We start from the raw sequence: 18,872 nt of genomic DNA, 5'->3' as shown, positions 1-18,872 counted from the left end.
AGCCAGACACTACACTATCAGCAACAACCTACTGTGGGAGAGAACAAATCAGATTTCACAGGAGGAAGAAATTGGGAAGAAGCGCTGGCATTGGATAGAACACACATTGAGGAATGCACTCAACTGCGTCACCAGTCAAGCCTTTATCACTTGGAATCCTCAAGGCCAACGGAGGAGAGGAAGACCAAAGAACACATTACGCCGCGAAATGGAGATAGACATGGGAGAAATGAACAAGAATTGGACGGCACTAGAAAAGAAGGCCCGAGGACAGTGTGGGTTGTAGAATGCTGGTCGGCTGGTCGACGTTTCAGCTCCATACAATAAGAACTGTCATGACGTTCGTATTGAAGATTGTGACTTTAATGTTCACTGATAGTTGTTTTGAGTTTCATATAATCGTCATTTGAAGGAATCCAGCCCTTGAGCCATGTTTCCTCTTAAAATAATCCCAAATAATCATAAGATTGGCCATATTCTCTTATTCATAATCTCTTAATGTATCTTGAATATACTGAGATTTCCTATAGGAAAAAAAAACAAAAAAACAACATTTTTCTCATTTTATTCATGAACTGATCAGATTTATGAGTATCGAAATGATTTACACAGTTTTGTCCTACAAAACAGACACATAAATACAAAACTATCGATTTTCTTTATGAACACTTATCATTCGACCATGTTCATAATGTTTGGATTATTCTCCTACCAACTTTAATTGAATTAAAAATCTAGATGGGTTCACAAAATGTCAGTTAGTATACAAGTAAAAGTCTTTGTATCTAAGGTGTTAATGTCTAATCTCAACCAATCTACGAGATTACGAGACCATCAATATTGGTCTAACATCAATCGGTTTATGATCTCAATCAAAAACTTAATAATCTCCACAACCTCTATACTGATAATTACCATGTGCTCACTAGTCACTAGCTTCGTGAGGGAATCCTCGAACTCCCAGTGAGAAGCCATGACCAGTGGAGCTAATCCGTTTCGGGTAAAGACAGGTATCTATCTCATACCGCGGAAGATGGTCGTACAATTTCGTAGATTGGTTGATTTTAGACAGTAACATCATTGGATGCCGGCCCAGTGGTCCAGTAGACTAAGGGTTCGCGCGCGAGACTGAAGGCCCTGGGTTCGAATTCCGCGGGCGGGATCATGGAGAAGTCCCACAATAGGATGAAACGGCCTTCCAGTGCTCCCAGGTTTCCAATGGTGGTCTAACATCAATCAGTTCATGATCTCAATCGAAAACTTATGATTATTATTAATTTTTGGATTGTTCTCCTTAATTAAAAAGTCATATGAGTTCATAAATGCCAATTAGTATACAAGTAAAAGTCTTTGTATCTAAGGCATTGTAGATCACCAACGTAGATGATCTATGTCGAATGATTAGAGGCCTACACGAGTTGAACGAGAATGGTGTGATGAACCAACTAATTTCGAAATCACACCTCGCGGTTATCATTTCACATGAATTATCCCTTCGATGTATCAAAGTACTATGGCTACTTTAAAGACCATACAACACAAAGGACGTTATTACGGAAATATATTAGTAAGTATGAGTACAGAGAAGATAGCGAGACCGTCACCGAATGCGCCAGTCCATGACATACGACTAAGTGATGCGCGTTCGTTGTTCTTGATCTTGACGAGGATCGATGATCTGTTTGATATTCAGTGACCCAACTACCGAATGATTTGGCTAGGGCCTAGTGATATTTCACCGGCTCTACACCATATTGTGAGACATTCTAACTTCATCATACATTAATCAAGTAATCTAACCTGACAATTAGTAGTACAATTATGAATTCTATCAACATTATTAACCCTCTATACTAATGAATAATAATAAATATTAACATCTTTATTCAAATAATTTAAAAAGTCAGTTTCAAGATTATCTTAGTAGTGAATTACTAATCAGATGTGATCCATTAAGTTAGTTTAAGTCAATTCCATTTACTATCAGAAGGGGTTTTATGGAGATTGAAGTAATTTCAATAGTTGAAATCATGGGTCAATTGAAGTTAGACCACTATGGAAAGTCTGGAAGTAATCCCATTTACACGAATTATCTCTTCGAATGAATCGATTATATCAATATTATCGAAGAGACTACTATGTTCAACTGAATTGTACGAAATAATAATGAATGTTTTTAATTCAATCGTCTATCTCAGAGAATGAATATGGCTCACCAGTTGTCACTCTGTTGGTTAAATAATATTGAACTAATTTTACTGATGATCATAATTTCTATGCTCTGAAAGACCATCATTATGCATCTGTGACACTACACTCTATCTAGATCTTGAACCTTTAGGTCTTACAGTGTATGCTCAAAATATATTTGAGTCACAAAGCCTCAATTCAAAGATTCGCATCTCCAACATCAGTCAACTTATGATATTGTATCATGTCAATTCATGATTAAAAAAAATAAATTAAAATGTAACTAATTTACATGAATCATCTGTAACGTAGACAGTTAGATTCTGACTCACTGTGATACAAATGTATTATTCTCGCTAAAAGGATTGAAGATCATCTATTCGTTTTGTGTTCGTTCATACATCTGTACTACAGGAAATATTTGTCTTAGTTCCTCTGATACTAGTCTATAATCAGTTCATGAATAAAAAATGTGATAAGAATGAGAAAAGAACAAATATTTTTGTGCCACTTAAATGAAGGAAATGAATGTTTAATGAATATATTATAGTTGTTTACATCTATCCCTTGATGTTGAGGACTACAATTATTCATTCCTTTTTGACATCTGTGCATCCTGTGAGAATTGCCTCGATATCGCCCCTAAATGAAAAAGATTTTAGATCCAGCTGACGAGTTCTAAACAGGACGAAACGCCCAGCCTGGATTCCACTGCTAGCCAACATCGATCCTCTGCTTAAAAACAATATTTAATTTAGATTCTTTTTCACGGAATGATCTCGATCGGAGTACCACTAAAACTTTGAAACCATGATTGTACGTTTCGTGAGTTATGTCCTAATTTGAACTCGTCAAATGGATTTATCTGCATCTCAGAATTGATGTTCACTCCAGGACTAGAAACGTTTCTACTAAACTTTTAATGTTCAGGGCTTTTTTTATACAGATACTTTTAAGTTTGTTATATATATTAGGGATATCAACAAACTTCATGAAGATTTCATGCTAGTTAACACTCATCAACAAGGCGTGCAAGTAATTTGGAGGGAACTGATGTTCGTTGTGAGATTCGAAACTGATTCATTCAATTTTATGCTTTGATAAATTACCAGTAAAGCATTTAGCCACTGATTGGACTCCTGTAAGAGTAACATGTTTCGATTGGGTCTGTGGTGACGTCTCAAACAGTCAAATTAAGTGACGAGGGTTCTAGTCCAACAAAGAGCATCAGCTTCATCGAGATTACAGGTACGTCTTAATGATGTGTGCTAATTAGCAAAACATCCAAGTCAAATAAGGTTTCCTATCTACTACCTTCAGCAACCTGATGAAAACCGTTTGATTTGTTGCCTATAGAAACTATTTGCAAATAATTTTAAAATGTCAATAATCTGTTTTTCCACTCACTAAGCTAAGCAGTGGCTTATTTGTTAAGATATTTGACTTTCAACCAACAAGTTCCGGGTTCGAACTTCATTTTACCTACTTCAGTTCGGGTAACTGGGTATTATCACCAGTTTTTAAAAATAGTTATGTCTTGGATCATACCTAAAAACCTGCTGTATGAGTTAATTAACTAATTTATTGATTACCAATTACCATATAAATTCTGATATAACAGGGAACCACAACAGAACATCATGATGTGACAATGATATTCAGAAAAATAAGAGGGAACTTTTATACAGTAAATGAATAAACAAAAATAATATTTGCTAAGAGTTAAGGTTACAGTTAAGACAAATTTCTTTCCTCATTTGAGTTGAGATAGCTCCTCCAACCTTTTGTGATGAACGTAACTCAAAACCACACTTCGGTCATTATTAGTTTGTATTCTAAGCTATACATGATGTCTTTTCAAGCCATTGAAGTTCTGTTATCTTCAAGACATCAATTAATAAGTCATGATAGAACGATAGATGTAGGTCTCATATAGTTAACCTCCATATCACAGAGCTATGACATGGACTGACAATATCATTATTACTTTGTTCTAGTCCCAGAAGCGACAAATAACACATGATGTTAAAGTCTCTACAATGAATTTCGTAAATCATGACCATATCAACAAAATCCATGGTTTAACCAAAATGATAACATCAATTCAGTAGGAAGTACAACTAATCTCTTTCACATATCATAACAACTAATTCCTCTAAATCTAGTTGATATTACTATAATAGAATTATTACAAATCATATCCATCATTATTGTTTACTGAACCAGAGCAATACAAATCATAGATCCATCTAGCTTCGGTGACATTAAACCATTATCGTACTTGTGACTATATTGCCCTGGTACATCAGAGAGTGGAGAGAGTCCTCTATCCCTCGAAATACTCTCACATGGCCACGTGCATACAATCACTGACAGGGAAGGCCTATTCACTACCACCTCGCACCAAAGGTGTTGTTTACCAAATTGAGAGGACGAAAACTGAATATTCACCACTTTAACAGGGTCAGTGGACACAGAGAGTCCATCTAGGGCAGTTGAAAAACCACAATTCCAAACTAATGGTTTACATGGGCTCCAGTATCCTGAGAGAACAAATGGTGTATGAACCAATCGTTGGTCACCGACTACCATGAGACTGAATCTCCTGACGTTGGTCCACTGCCTCGTGGATTAGACCTTGAAGTCGAAGGCTCTGGGTGTGGTTTGCTGGAGAAACCACCTGCTTTGGTTTTGGCACTCGGTCAGTATCCCAGCCTTCACACAAATCGAATGATTTATGTGGTGCATATCTATTTGGTGCGTCCTTGTACTGATGTTTATGTGTTAAAATAAATAAATAAACTATATTGAATAAATTGAAAGAAAAAAACAAACAAACAAAGAAACAGGAACAATCGAATACACACACACACACTTTCAGACTTAACTCTTCATGTCATTATTTGACAAATTTAATCGTTGGTTTGTTTGTTTTAACTCAGAAAAAGCAAAAAAACATTATCATCATCATCACCATATCATGTCCTATCGATTAGTTTGCCCCTAAAAATTGACATCCGTTTCTAAACTTTATCATTAAATGGTTCTTTATTCATAATCCAATCGCATATATGAAAAAAGAAAAAAAACAACATTTTTTTTAATCGTTTCTTCTCATGAGCATCGTTCATTAAATTGATATCTATGTACATAAGGGAGGGGGGTAGTGAAGGGGGGAGAATGAATAGACACTATCTATATCTAATTATCTATCTATCTAGATTTATACGCGTGCCTAAGCACTTCTTTATCGATTAATTCGGTTGAAATAAAGTGCTTCAATTTGAATCATTGAATAGAGATCTAAGTGAATAGTAATCACAGTGGAATGAGAATTCTTTATGACAAATTAAAATATGAAATCAACTAAAGGAAATGATTGTTAATTGATTTGAACAATCAACCATTCATTCTTATTGATTCATTTGAAACAACATTGGGAAATTAGAAAGGATATTTGATTTTATCTTAGATTGATCTTATATTTTTGTATTATATTCATTAATAAATATGAATAATATACAACAAATGAATTCCATGAATACATGGTCAACACAACAACAACAACAACAACATCATCATCATCATCATCATCATCATCATTATCGTAATGTATTATTTAAACAACTTACTGATAATCTTCTAAATTCAACAAATGATTTAGATTCTAGTTCAAATACAACGATAAGTAAGTGTATCATTGATCTTGATCTTTATTATTTATTTAAACACATAAACATTGATACAAGGAAGCACCAAATAGATATACACCATATAAATCATTCGATTTGTGTGAGGGCTGGGATACTGATCGGGTGCTTAGATCAAAGCAGGTGGTTTTCTTAGGAGGCCACACCCAAAGCCTTCGACTTGAAGGTCTGATCCACAAGGCAGCGAAGCAACGTAAGGAAATGCGGTCTCATGGTTCCCGGTGACCAACGATTGGTTCATACACCATTTGTTCCCTCAGAATACTGGAGTCTATGTGCACCATTGGTTTGGAATCCAATTAAAGTGCTGGACATTCGCTTTTTGTCCTCTCGATTTCGTAAACAACACCCCTGCCATGGGAAGGCATTGAGTAGGACTTCTCTGGCAGAGGCTGTATACGCGTGGCCGTGTGAGAACATTTCGAGAGGGAGGGTGGGCCCACCTCACTCTCAGCCATACCAGGGCATTCGGGGGCAACCTTGATCTTTATGAAATATTTTTATGAGAAACGGTATAGTCATTTTTTATGAGTTGAGATCAATTTGATGAATTCTTTGAAGCTCAATGGTCTAAAGGTTAAGCGCTCGCGCGTGAAATTGATATTTCCTGAGTTCGAATGTTATGAGGAAGGACAGTGTAGTCCTACAATAGGACAAAACGACCGTCTAGTGTTTTCAGGTTTTTCATGGTAGTCTAGCTTTAATTGACTTATGATCTCAACGACTGAAATGTAATAAATTTGATCGTTTATGTACTTGACATTGAAAACTTGTTTTTGAAAAAAGATTTTTTGGAAATTGATCTGTTATGTTTGATTAAGTGATCTTTTATAAAACATCTACTTGATCCTGTTTAATGTAATTTGATCCTTATAACAACTTATTATTGATTCTATGAATGGATCCTCTCTTTTTCCCTTACCTTGTATCGTTTCAACGATATTTCCTATGATGAGTATTGGAATTTATATAAGTTGACTTTATTGTAGAAACAGTTTAGAATGATTTTATTAGTCAGGTACTTCAAAGTGAGAAAGGTGTGCTATATATGAAATGATGAGAATGATTTATTTGAATGACTCAACTAAATTACAATCCTTGTTTAAGATGCTTAAATGTTTGAATAAATGTTTTTGAGTATGAGATTGTGGAGATTGTTGAATTTCATTGAAAACATGGATCGATCTAAGTTCGACCATCATTGAAAACCTGGAAGTAATGTACAGTCATGCCATTCTAGTAAGGGACACCTTAGCAGTGTGTATTCATGATCCTGCACATACGAATTGGACCTAGAACCAAAGGTCTTAGAGTCTCACACTAGGACATTACAGCCGTTCGCTGCTTTCAGATTTTCAACGGTTCATGATTTAAAATAAATGTTTTTGACTTTGAATTCGAACTTACGACTGATGATGACAATGGATTTTAATGTGCATGTTTAATGATGCAACGCTGTAAAGATCACATTGTAGTGAACGTGGACATAAGTGGGGACAATCGAATGTATTTGAACACAGAATTACAAAAATTCCTAGTAAAATCTGAGAAGTAAACAGTAAATACTTCATTTGCAAATTATCAGTCAATCGTCTCAGACTTTATTGTTCACACCAATCATTCTTTGTTCTCGTTTTCTTTTCTTTGATCTTCTTAACTTTCTGCCACCAGTTTCGATTAATGGTACATACTACTTATTTCTATCGATTTCAGTAGGACTCACAACAACAAGATGAGGTGTTCATGTCAATAAATTCATCTTTTATTAGTTCACAAATGATATTTAATAACAACCAATCAGCTCGTTGGACTAAAGACTTGCAAAACACCTTGTAATTAATTATCAAAATACATGAAAATACCATGCAGCAGAGAAGAGGGGATAACCACCAGAATTCATTAGTTCTCAAAGTGATCACTTTGCATAACAGTATCTGGTCTACATATCTCAAAATTCTTTCAACTTATCAGATATTGTGATCAAACTCATCACTATCTTCAGTAGAACTAGATCGTGACTTTTGTTGAATAATTTGGCTGAGCTGCATAGTTTAGCTTTCAGGGATTTACTTAAGTGTTATCAACTTTTCTACGAATAAACGATTGTTTTAGTAAAACGACCAAGTAATCTTTCATCTGACTGTCGTTGCACTGATTCGTTATTTCAGATAAAGTCTCATTTTATCTATTGACGAGAAAGAAAGAACTGTAGTTTCAAGATGGTCAAGTATCTTATTAAATCAAAGTTTCGAATTGTCTTTTTCATTTACAGGTATGCTGACGTTCATGCTTAGCATAGAACTGACTTAGTTTAGTTGTTGAGCTTTCATCATTGATAATTTTTACAAAACGAACAAATCTAATTTCCGATTACTTTAAACTTAATAATGCAGTTCCTGTCGTGATGAATTGATGGCTTTGTGATCAATGTGGATAATGGCAAGGTGCAGAAGTACAACATCAATTATTAAGTATTATATTCTTAGTCAAATATGAATTAGATATGGTATAATTTGATATTTACGATCCATGTTACGTCAACGTTGTTGATAGATAGATGAACACAATACAATAGTCACAGTTATATTGACCTTTTTGACAGTTAATAACTCTATTTCCTTCTGTTGACAGTAAGTCGAATAGTTCAACTTCTACATAATCATAATGACATTGCCACTGCTAGTCAAACCGGTAGCCATTTCATCACAAGTCAGAGAGTAATCCCCTAGTTTATTATTATATTTGGGTAAATGCTTCCTCTGTAGATTTGTCATATTCTTTGTGTTGTAAGCCGATATGCAAACTGTAGCACCGAAATATTCAGAAACGGTTGTACTGAGGGGAAATGTCTTAGTATTCAGGTGACCCTATGGCTTACACTATACTATGAACATAACAGTGATCCCCTTATTAAATTGCTGTGTTTTTTTTAGTATATGCATGCTACAATGTACAATATTTTTCCTTATGAATATATCTAAGCCCTAGCTTTTAGTATAACCTTTTGGTTACTGAAGGGAACCAAATCATTTAGGTTTTAGAGTTTACACAGAATGGTAAAAGATTGAAACTACAGTTTCCATAATGTAGTACTTTTATCATTTTCAATTTTCACTTTTTATCTTACAGATGATAAAAATTGTGGTGTTTCACCTCATTCTGATATTAAATTAAACATTCAGCAAGTGTTAAATGAAGAAAAATCTATTCAAACAGGGACAGAACTCACAACATGCGCGTCAACTTTTACCACTGGACGACCGTGTCTAGCTGGTACTCAAACACTGAAGCACCAGTTAACTAAAAATCAGGAAACTAATCTAGACATGACAAATACAAGCATTCTTAGTATGAACGCATGTGACTTTACACAGGACTCTAGTGGACTAGGGTCTATGATTTCTGAACATTGTAACACGAGCAATATTTCAGGTTATTTCAAGGATGGAGACCGGTCTGACTCACATCTACACTGGCCTAATCACAGTCTTATAACTTTAGATGAGGATACAAGCGATATGAGTTTGGATAAGAATGATGATTATACAAATGGGCCATGTGATAATAACAGAGAAGTTCCAATCATTAAAACAGAATATCCACACCTTGAATCTCAAATAAAATCTCCCGTGTTGGCTATGCGAACTTCACCATCTAGCGAAGGAAAATCCGCCATTCAATATGGTTCTGGTGATGAATTTGACTATGACACAATGGTTGCTCAAACACGAATGATCGCTAATCGGGATTTTCAGACAATGGATGAGAATTTCGCATCAGTGGCACGTTACGTTGAAGAGCTGACAGGCTGTAAAGAGTTGAAAAAAACAAATAACACAAAGGATAACCAGATTACAAAGATTTCGTCCACTAGTAGACAAATAACTCCAAGCAAACCACAGCATCATCATTACCAGCACCATTACAACCAACAGCAACAACAACAACAGTGTGTGACTCAGTCAATGAGCTCATCACCTGTCGGTTCTGTTCGCCATCAACAAGATTATCAGCTTCTCAAGTTACAACAGCTGCAACAGCTCTACCAAAAACTTATTTCTTTACCATCAATGAAGCATCCCAAAGTTGATGATAAAAGTAAGCTCAAGTTTTAATTTATAATTTGATACTTTAAAATGTTTATCGTAAATTTATTGAGGAAGTTTTGATTGTCATTGTCTGATTCATAATAAACACTTAAGTTAGGAAAATTGAACTAGAAGACAGAATATCATTCCACTTACATTTTCAAAATGTCCGGTTAGTCTTTTTGACTAGAAACTTGATGACGGTTACTTCTGCCAATTTTCCCGGTATCCCGTGATTAGAATCCTAAATAGTGAATTACCATATAACTGTCCTTCATACATTTTTATCCTCGATTTGATGGGTGAATCACTCAAAGTTGAACTGTATGTATCAACTATTCCAAATATCTTTTGCAAGGTTAATTAAAAGATCAAATCAAAGCAATTCATCTTCATAGATTCATCTCAACTTTCATACCTGTTAGGGAAAGGAAAACTATTAATTTTAACTTCTGTTTACATGTACAGGACTTTCAAACATTCATTTTACTGATATTTGGTTTCATTTCGATTTATTTCAATGAACAGGTTCGACTGAATTAATAACTCAAGATTTACTCTTACGTCTTTTGACAAATCAGAACATTAATGAATCGCTATTGAGTAATCTCTTACCAAGTGTTGACACGGTTTTTGAAAAGAATAATCGAAGATCTTCATCAACAATTGGTCAGAATTGTAAACAATTTGGTATTTCAACAAATCAGTTGCCTAGAAATAACCGAAGAGTTGCACTAAGTGATTTAACTTCTTATGATGAATGTCTGCTTCGTAGTATCCTGTCTAATACACCTCATACATCAATGCAGAATAATTCGGATGGAATTCATCCTATTAATATGCAGGGGTTCCATCACAATAATGAAAGTTTGATCACTAATTTCCACAATAGACGACTTAATCCACAACAGAATCCGTTATTATCTTCAAATTGTAACCAACTAGTTAATCTAATCTCACAGCTGGATACTAATGCTGTGAAAAATGATTTGCTTTCCCAAGCGGCACCTATGAATACAAATACTATGGCTTTATTAGCCAGTTTATTGAATACTACCCAGTCTCAGTCGAATTCACCTGTTATTAACACTAGTTCTACGCCACAAGAACAACATAATATGCTTTATAGTCTTTTAGCAAACCAGTTGTCCAGTTTTCAGTCCGATTCTGCTCTGAACAATAATAATGCAAACATCTCACAACTACTTCATGAACGTGCATCAAAAGAGCGTGAAACAAGCTTACTAAACTCTATACTGCTGAAATCTGAATGTCAAGGAGATAATATTTCACCTTCTCCACCTTCATCTTTGCAGCGTCGTCAATACACATTATCTGATAGTAGTTTGACAGAAGAACTTTCTCAGTTGGCTTTGCCTTATCAAAAGCTCATGAGTTCATTCGAAAATGACATCGACAAAGCGGCAAATGTTTATAGAAATTCTGCAAGTAAGTCTGATCGGTCTCTGCAACCTGATAAACTATTTTCGTAAAAATTCATCACATTAGAAATTAAATTGGGTTTATTCTTAAATGTTCAAAAGTAAATAATTCCCAGATTATGTTCATCATTTTAGGTACAGTAGCTCAGACAAGTGAAGCAGCTTATCACTGGTCAGGAAAACTGCCAATTCGAGTCCACCGATCTATGACCTTCTCTCGCAAAGTATTTCTTGGTGGCGTTCCTTGGGACAGCACAAGTGAAGAATTGATTAGGGCTTTCTCTCGATTTGGTAACGTCAGTGTCTGTTGGCCACAAAAGGAGGGATCAAGCTCTAGTAATACACATCTCAAAGCCTCATCGACTAAAGGTAGGTAATTTGAATACAAAAACTGATGTAATCTGAACCTTTCATCTGCTTTACTTTATTTAGCGACCATTTTATTAAAATTATTATTTTAGGTTACTGTTATCTGATATTCGAACATGAAGTCTCTGTAACTGAACTGCTTGCGAACTGCGTTCATAACCCTACGACAGGTGGCGAATATTATACGATATCAAGTCCTAAATTCATATCCAAGGATGTGCAGGTCAGTTTATCCTACTAATCTACATCTATATATCATTTGTAATTATTTACTGATGGAACCGCAGTACATTTATCTCTCTCTCTCTCTTTCCATTTATCTGCTTCATTCTAAACGATTTCATAAATTACATAATTTATGTCTTGACCAGATGAATAAGTAGATCTATCATCTTAGCGAAAAAGAGTAAACAAATGTTCAGTATCCCAAACAGGTCCATAGACAAAATAACAGTCATAGTGTTACTCAGTTTGGCTTACTTTAACAATATTCTCACTAACCAATGGGTATACGTCAAGTAAACTTTAACAGGGTACTCAGGCATATTTATTTTTCGGTCACCTTATTAACTAATGTGACAATTCTAAAAGTAATTCAAAATTTTGTCAACATATTGAATTCTCTGAAAAATATCTCTGTAGCAAAGATGGATAGTGGCTAGCAGTGGAATCCAGGACGCGTATTTCGTCCTATGTGTGACTCGTCAGCTGGATGCACCTGCAGCCGACGAGTCCCAAATAGCACGAAACACGTGTCATGGATTCATAACTAGATATTCAAAACTAGATTCAAAAGATGAACACTTATTTGGATTCACCGTAATATTCTTCTCAATTAAACGACGTAATAAAGCAATAAGTCTCTCGTCATAGACTACCTTATCAGAATCATGAATAATGAGATCATCTTGATAAACTTAAACAACTTTAAAACCACTAACTATACTATTCGTTACTTTCTGAAGTATGACTGGAGAACAACGTAAAGCAAATGGAAGGAAATTGTATTTAAATAGGCCAAAAGGAGTGTTAATTGGTGTATAGTAGTGAAAATAAAGTGTGATCGGTCGTCGAGCGTGGACAAACCACCACAGCCTACATACTATTAAATATGTGATTTCCTTGCATATCGTTGATTTCTACTCTGAACACACTGTGTATGACTGCTTGAGATTGTATTGAATAAACCATTCTCTAGTGTTAATCATGTTCTCTATTTTGGGCCACGAATCCTGCTTCTGATGAAGCGTGATTAGTCTTATTACGTAACAACGAATCATCGTAATATTGTAAACCATTCGTTAAATAAAAGACTGATTCAAGGGATCTTGAAGATAAACATCTTTGAAGTCAAGAACACCTTAGAACCATGAAGTCGATTAAGAATATTTTCAGCTTCCACTGTCGTGCATGTTTGCTTCAACAAGTGAGAGTTCGGTTTTAATCCATAGTCACTACATATTCCAGGGATCTTGCCACCAGACTTCAAGAGTGTAACAATAGGAGTACTCCACGTGAGAACTGGACCAGTTCAATTATACGTCTCTCACACAAATTGTTCAATGTCTTATGTACTATTTCTCGAAGACCATGAGGAATTATTCGTCTTTTGAGAAACACTGCATCACTCTGTACTTGAGGTTTTATAGATTGAATATTCATCCCTCTACTTCACTCAGCACACAGAGCTGTCGAATCTCTAAGTAAAGAATTAGAATCTTCTTTAGAAGCTAATCAAGACAACTCCACTTTAAGAATACGTGTGTATGTCTACCTTTATGTTATTATTAGTTAATATTTCACAAATAAATAAAGACCTTGTCTATCACCAAAGCCTTGCTGATGGTTTTGCTGAATAAAAAAGAATGGGGAAATATTTTTATAAACGTCGATGTATTCGTAAAATGTGAAATGCCAAATACATGGTTTTGATGCTACTTGTGATATAATCAAGGTGGACAAGGTTTAATTACTGATCAATAATGCTTACCAAGGAATGGCTAGTTGTATTCTATCTTCTCCGTTCAGGTCATTCTGATTAACCCATATACTTAGGGCTTTCGCTGTGAATCTTTCTTCGTAGGCACCAAACCTTTATTGAAGCATTTCAGCTGCTTCAAAGTTGATCTTGTGTCCTATTGTTATAGGACATAACTCTATTTCTGATCTATTGTCGGGTTTCTTGAGGTTCACGAAGGATTTGATAACATGTTACAAACACTGTTTCTGTTCTTTCAGCCACACATTCAGCTATCTAGATATTTCTCCCATATAAACTGTATTGTGTTCATGTCAATTAATTTGATAAACAACGTAATGTTACTCTTCCTCCAGTAACTCATACTTAACTTTAACTAAGGCCGATCTTAGAATATTAATGGCATGGGTAAAAACTCTTATTTATAAATTCACTAAAAATGGTAAAGTTAGAAATCCAGTTGCTACACCACTTTTTTTCCAGAAGTATGTCCTTGAAGTATGGATGGGGTGGATCGTAAACGCAGTTCCAAACACTTAATGATCTTGAAAAGATCCAACTGTCATTGTAAACAACAATAAAAAAAACATCAAACACTCTATTGATAGGTATATCATTAAATGAGAATGAGATATCAAAACTTCCCGTCAGTTCATTATTTGCCATGTGACTGGTGCCGATATTGTTCTTGAAATCAGTAAAGTCCTTAATTTCATAACTAATCAATTTTTCATATGATCTAAATATCTTTGTTAAGTAATTCACTAGTTTGTATATTGGTGATTTGGTAAAGTCAACTACTGGTCTTATCGATGCATTGTTCTGATGAATTTTTGATAGTTCATAGAATCGTTTTCAACGTTTAGCATTTAATGGTTGAGATTATGAGTCAATTGAAGCTAGACCACCATGGAAAACCTGAAAGCACTGAACGACCATTTCTTCCTATTGTGAGACTCCTCAGCAGTGCTTTACCGTTTTAATTGATTTTGAAAGTAACCAGTTTTCATTTGGCTCATTCATAGGTTACTAAAAAGTTTTTCATGTCTTCTATTTTAATAAAAATAAAGAGAATTCAGCGAAGAAAATTTTCTCTTCTTAATGAAACCAATTACTGAAGCTGTACATTCGTATTTATAGTTATATGGAAAACGTATGTCTTCAGAAGGATAGAAAAGATTGCATCATAAATTGATTTGAAACTCTTATTATCCGATGAAGTTACGCAATAATCAAGGGTTAAGGAAGAAATCATAAGGGTCAGATTATTGCCCAATTGACAAATATAAAGAAAAACGACAGACATAAAGGTCATCATCATAAAAAAAACTGAATAATAATCAAGAAAACTTGTTTGTAGGTAAATTTTCTTCGCTGAATTCTCTTTATTTTTACTCAGTGACACAATGAGTTATTTTAATTATCTGAAGAGCTGTAGGAAACCTCTACTTCAATTTGAAAAAAAGCCGTGATCACTCGAGCTAATCCGTGTTGGGTAGGGTCAGGTATCTACCGCAGTACAATGGGAAACGGTCGCGTAATGTCGTGGATTGGTTGAACTTAAACATTAACACGGTTGGATGCTGGCTCAATGACCTAAAGGTTAATCGTCCGCGCACGAGACCTAAGACCCTGAGTTCGAATCCCACTAGCGGGATGGTGAATGCGCACTGCTGAGGAGTCCCACGATAAGGCGAAACGGTCGTCCAGTCTAGCATCAACCGGTTCATGATCCAAATCTTAAAGATTGATTGTTTTTATAAGATAATTTGGTGTATTTATATTTCTAATCCACTTGGCTAAATAAAAGTTTAACCAATAAATTCAAGCCGCCGGTTTGAATATCTGGGCTACCTGTTGCTGACATCAACATGTCTCAACAAGTTACCTGTCTTTTGCTTGTTTTAACACATCATGATGTCAGTTAATTGCATCAGCTATTCAGGTGCATGTGTGAAGAGTTTACGGCCCTCCGATGTACAATGTATAAAACGTATAATCAGAGACTTGTTGTTGGATGACAATATGCATTGAAAAGAATGATCATTGTTGAGATGTCGATTCTTCAACAACTAAGTTCTAACTATTGATCACTCAATATTTGTCGTCAGGACAGATGGTTAACAAATGAGTTGTTACCAAATTTCATTAAATTTAATCTCCTACCTTAATCTGTCGAATAAATCGACTGATCGGTTATCATTATTATTAACACAATTACACTACAGATTGTATCGGTGAATAATATTGTTTTTAAAAGTCTGTCATGAGTCATTTGGTGATGTGAATTCTTCTTGACTGACATAATGTATGAAGGTATATAATTGTGTACGCCAGTTTAACATTACCAATATGTGAAGTAAACCTAATGTCCAAACACTACTTTCAGGAATTCATTTATATTTGTGAATGAGTTATTAACGAAACTTATACACTTCGCTGAAATTATTTTATGCTATATACTATTTATAAAATTTACTTTACAGGTTATACCATGGGTCATCAGTGACAGTCAGTACACAAAATCAACTCCCAGCTCTTCGGATATCAAGAGGACTGTGTTTGTTGGAGCGCTTCACGCTTTGATTACAGCAGAAATATTAGTAACAATTATGAACGACTTATTTGGAAATGTTATTTTCGCTGCTTTGGATACAGATAAATACAAATATCCAATAGGTAGGTGACTGTATGGTATAAATTATATGTAAACATCTATTTGTCTCCAAATTCATACATTATCATTAGTCATTTCAGCGTTCCGGCGTTCCGTTAAACATGTTACCAAGTACCAAAATACTTATCAGTACCCTATAATTTCAAATTCAAATTATGAACGACCTTTAAGCGACGCCAAAGTGACTTTGAGAGTGTCTACCTATTTAGTAGGGCTAAATGAGGGTTGCAAAACAGTTTGAAAAATAAGGATCATGATTCACAGTTGATGGTTAAGGTTAAGAATTAGATATACGGTTTTTCATTATGAACTGACATTAGGTAAAATACCACGACGCTATTTGACCAAATGAGTGAATGAATTTCATGCTAAAATGCAAGACTTGCTATTTTAAATCTGCTTGGTTCATTCATAAATTATAGTCTCACCACAACTCAATTAAAGTTGGTAATACATTTGGAACAACAAAGTTTTCTTAAATAGTATCCAGAATGTTCGAAATGACTAAAACATATTTCTGATTAATCCATGTTACTAAGGAAATACTGAAGCAACCAAAAAAAATGTTTCAATAAGTCATGCAAATTAAGGCCAAGGTAACCGAGTTAAAAAGGAGTAAATGACGCAAGTTCGATTGGTTTTGTATGAAGAATGATGATGTGAAGCTCGTTGTTTATTAATCACTAAACAAATGCAATATCTCATTCAGTTGTTATAGTGAATGAACCATTAAGAATAATCTGTCTGTCTGAAAATTGTATAAACATACTAATCAAAAGTGTATGTCGGCTTTTTCTTTTCAAACAGAAATAATCAAAGGGTGGAAGTGAATTTATCAAAGATACCAGAGATATTTTTTAAAAATATTTTTGTCGTGCTAGACGGAATATGTACTTTAGAAAGAAATAAGAAGGTTTATACACCGAGGAGATGAGATAATTTCCCCTTTGTTATTTTCTTATCAGTAGCTATAATGCAATAGTTGGAGGTCTAGATCAATAAAATGCAGGTTTAAAGTCAACAAATAAAATCTATTTAACCACCCCCCACCAAGTGAATAAGTTTGTTTCTAAGGCAAATATACTAGCTTTAAAAATTTGATTGGATTGCATTGACTTGCCTACGTTGTATTGATTTTTTTTTTTATATATTTAGGTTCCGGGAGAGTGATTTTCTCTAGTCATAAAAGTTACATGAAAGCGATTACAGCCAATTTTGTGGATATTCGTACTACGAAATTTATTAAAACTATTCAAATCGATCCTTATTTAGAAGATGCTGTTTGTAATAGTTGTCTCTCATATCCTGGCATGTACTTTTGTAGAGCATTTGAGTGCTTTAATTATTTTTGTCCAGCATGTTGGCATATGTGGCATAATTCAACGGAAACATTGTATACACACAAACCTTTGAGGAGAACATTTAAACCGAATATTGATCGGCAGTGGCAAACTGGTGTGGTTGTAACGACGACGACCACGACGATGACAGCGGCAGCGACAACAGTATCAGCAACGACAATAACAACAACAACAACACAAAGTAGATTTTAGTGAATAAATCTCTAATGTTACAATATGATCAATCCAACATGATCACCGTTATTTATTGTAATCGTTTTGAAGTTTTGATCATCTAATTCCGTCTTTAACAGTTTTTATTATGCATACATAAATAATTTAGCTCTGTATTCTTTCTGTTGTTTAACCTCCCTTTGATGGATTCGAATACACTTTATACTACTGTTATTCTTTACTCTCTTATTATACACAAGTTTAATATTTTAAAATGTTTTAGTATGATCGTATAGAGAGAAAGTCATAATGATAATAACAATTCAGTTCTACACAATGTATCATCACTTCAATGATTAGTGTATGGTAGTAATAATAATTATTATTATATAATCCACTTCTATAATATTCCATTTCTAGTCTTTATCACTTTTAATCATAACCATTTTTGTTTCGTCCAGTTTTTTCGCTCCTGGAATTTTTAATAAACACACACACACACATACAGACCAATTCGATCTTCTTTTTAAAACAATAATATGATTGTTGTATTGATGTATGCCAATTCTCATCTAGTTACTATTTGTCATATGAGAAAAGTTTGTTAAATCATCTTATTGTTCAATTTTGTCAATAAAATAACTTTTAATGAATTGGACATTTTGTTTTCAGTAATAGTTGGAATCATAATTTTGTATATCTAAGCCACATTGTTGACTAATTTGTGTTTGGTCTAGGATTGTAAAAGTGAATGCTTAGACTGTATATCATCGGTTTTGGAGAATTAAGTAGTTGGGTCATTGAAATTGATTGTTACAAAGTCCTGTTCTCTTCAGAATATAATTATTTGTTAGTTCAGTGGACCCTCCCCTACCCACGAATGCCCTGTTACGACCAAGAGTGA

General features: G+C 34.5%; 1 protein-coding gene across 2 annotated transcripts; it reads left to right on the top strand.

The window, feature by feature from the left end:
• Positions 1-5,487: 5,487 nt before the first annotated feature.
• CPEB1_2 (Cytoplasmic polyadenylation element-binding protein 1) lies at positions 5,488-18,621 on the top strand (the record flags this gene model as incomplete). Of its 2 annotated transcripts, XM_012944136.3 has the most annotated exons (7): positions 5,488-5,878; positions 9,030-9,998; positions 10,517-11,437; positions 11,566-11,799; positions 11,892-12,022; positions 16,264-16,456; positions 17,610-18,007. In XM_012944136.3, exons 1-7 carry the CDS (start codon positions 5,701-5,703, stop codon positions 18,005-18,007), a joined length of 3,024 nt encoding a protein of 1,007 aa, XP_012799590.3. In that variant the 5' UTR covers positions 5,488-5,700. The 2 variants fall into 2 exon arrangements, with proteins under 2 accessions (XP_012799590.3, XP_051068612.1); XM_051212714.1 differs by lacking the exon at positions 10,517-11,437 and having other exon boundaries at positions 17,610-18,621.
• Between the last annotated feature and the right edge of the window lie 251 nt (positions 18,622-18,872).

The sequence above is a fragment of the Schistosoma haematobium genome, chromosome 3, assembly GCF_000699445.3.
Source record: "Schistosoma haematobium chromosome 3, whole genome shotgun sequence".
Taxonomy (NCBI): domain Eukaryota; kingdom Metazoa; phylum Platyhelminthes; class Trematoda; order Strigeidida; family Schistosomatidae; genus Schistosoma; species Schistosoma haematobium.
This window is presented reverse-complemented; position numbering and strand designations above follow the sequence as displayed.